The 1,787-nt window shown below is 43.5% G+C and overlaps 1 protein-coding gene across 2 annotated transcripts; it reads right to left on the minus strand.

Moving 5' to 3' along the window:
- Positions 1-396: 396 nt before the first annotated feature.
- Positions 397-1,547, minus strand: LOC112657190 (L-lactate dehydrogenase A chain-like). 2 transcript variants are annotated; one of them, XM_049113005.1, is made up of 2 exons: positions 812-1,547; positions 397-572 (listed from the first exon to the last, which is right to left on the minus strand). In XM_049113005.1, exons 1-2 carry the CDS (start codon positions 1,518-1,520, stop codon positions 412-414), a joined length of 870 nt encoding a protein of 289 aa, XP_048968962.1. In that variant the 5' UTR covers positions 1,521-1,547; the 3' UTR covers positions 397-411. The 2 variants fall into 2 exon arrangements, with proteins under 2 accessions (XP_048968962.1, XP_025298881.1); XM_025443096.3 differs by having other exon boundaries at positions 508-1,547.
- Between the last annotated feature and the right edge of the window lie 240 nt (positions 1,548-1,787).

Raw genomic sequence — 1,787 nt, forward strand, 5'->3', positions numbered from 1 at the left:
TGGTAGGACAGATAGTTGGCTGCATTGTCTTTTTACATTTTATGGCAATGTACACTATATTCCGACATATATAGTACACAAAATAAGATCCTTTAGAAGAGTTATGCACTATACATGCAATATTGAATTTATACATTAGATCCCAGGATGTGACTGAAGAAAAAAGATCGACTAAGCATGTTGGGTGTTGGGGCAAAGGAATCAGAAGTTACGGAACACAGTAAATACACATCTGGTTTGAGGAGTAACTGCAGCATATGTGACATTGGCAGTGGTGTCTCCGAGATGGTGGAACTATATTACATTAACCAATTTAGGACTACACAAGACAGGTATCATCCAGCATCAGGATATAGCTGCAGGGTTTTGTGAACCATTCCCATTTGTAACTTTAGGAAACTGATGTTTTTCTTAGCCCATTTTAATATTACTACTTGAGTAACAGGTCAAATAATAAGGACAACATACACAACCTCCAACTAAAATCTTGTCGTAGTCTAGATAGTGACGTGGTACATTAGAAAATTTTAAAACTGCAGTTCCTTTTGGATCCCCCAAAGTGTATCTGCATTCTTCAAATGGGCCTCTTCCTCAGGAGTCAGAGTCACTCTCACATCGGAGATTCCATTCTGCCCCAAGATGCAAGGAACACTAAGGAAGACATCATCTTTTATTCCATAGAGACCCTTAATCATGGTGGAAATTGGATGCACCCACCTAAAATTCTTCGTTATACTTTCTGCCAAATCTGCCACAGACAGTCCAATGGCCCAGGAAGTGTAGCCTTTCAGTTTGATCACCTCATAGGCACTGTCAACCACCTGTTTGTAAACCTCTTTCCACTGTTCCTTATCTGCATCAGTGCCTAAGTCAGGGTGCAGATTCTTCAGAGAGACACCAGCAACATTTGCTCCACTCCATACAGGCACACTGGAGTCTCCATGCTCTCCAAGGACCCACCTATGACAGCTTAATGGGTGAACTCCCAACCTTTCCCCTATTAGGTAACGGAACCGGGCTGAATCCAGATTGCAATCACTTCCAATAATGCAGTTTTTGGGAAAGCCAGTTATCTTCCAAGCCACATAGGTAAAGATATTCACTGGATTGGAAACAACAAGCAACTTGCAGTTTGGGCTGTATTTGATAATATTAGGAATGATGAACTTAAAGATGTTCAGGTTACGCTGGATCAAATTAAGACGACTTTCTCCCTCTTGCTGACATGCCCCAGCCGTGATAATAGCCAGCTTGGAGTTTGCAGTCACATTATAGTCTTTGCCAGAGACAATTTTTGGTGTTCTAAAGAAAAGGCTGCTGTGCTGGAGATCCATCGTCTCTTCCTTCAATTTGTCTTCCATCACATCAACAAGAGCGAGTTCATCTGCCAAGTCCTTCATTAAGATACTGATGGCACAAGTCATGCCAATAGCACCAACCCCAATGACTGTAATCTTATTCTGGGAGATATTGTCTTCCTTAAGAAGATTCTGAATCAGCTGATCCTTGAGAGTTGCCATTTTGGACTTAGAACCAAAAGGAATCAGGAGTGCGTGGTAGGCAGCAGGTGGCCGTGTGCGGGGTCAGGTCGGGGTCGGGACTTGGCGGCTGTGGCTCCTCCTTATTTCCTATTTTGAAGAACGGCTTCCCTATCCTCCACCCTGAAATGTCTGTATTGCCCACCCCCATGCCCCACCCCATCCATCCATTAGCAAGGTCACCGTCACCTCTCTCTAGTGAAGCACCTGGGTGGCTGAGTCACTTAGTCAGCTAAGTGTTTGACTCTT

The sequence above is a fragment of the Canis lupus genome, chromosome 8, assembly GCF_003254725.2.
Source record: "Canis lupus dingo isolate Sandy chromosome 8, ASM325472v2, whole genome shotgun sequence".
NCBI classification, from domain to species: Eukaryota; Metazoa; Chordata; class Mammalia; order Carnivora; family Canidae; genus Canis; species Canis lupus.

Bases quoted from the DNA above. Each gene is read 5' to 3' on its own strand.
- LOC112657190 (XM_025443096.3), bottom strand. From the start codon at position 1,520: ATGGCAACTCTCAAGGATCAGCTGATTCAGAATCTTCTTAAGGAAGAC.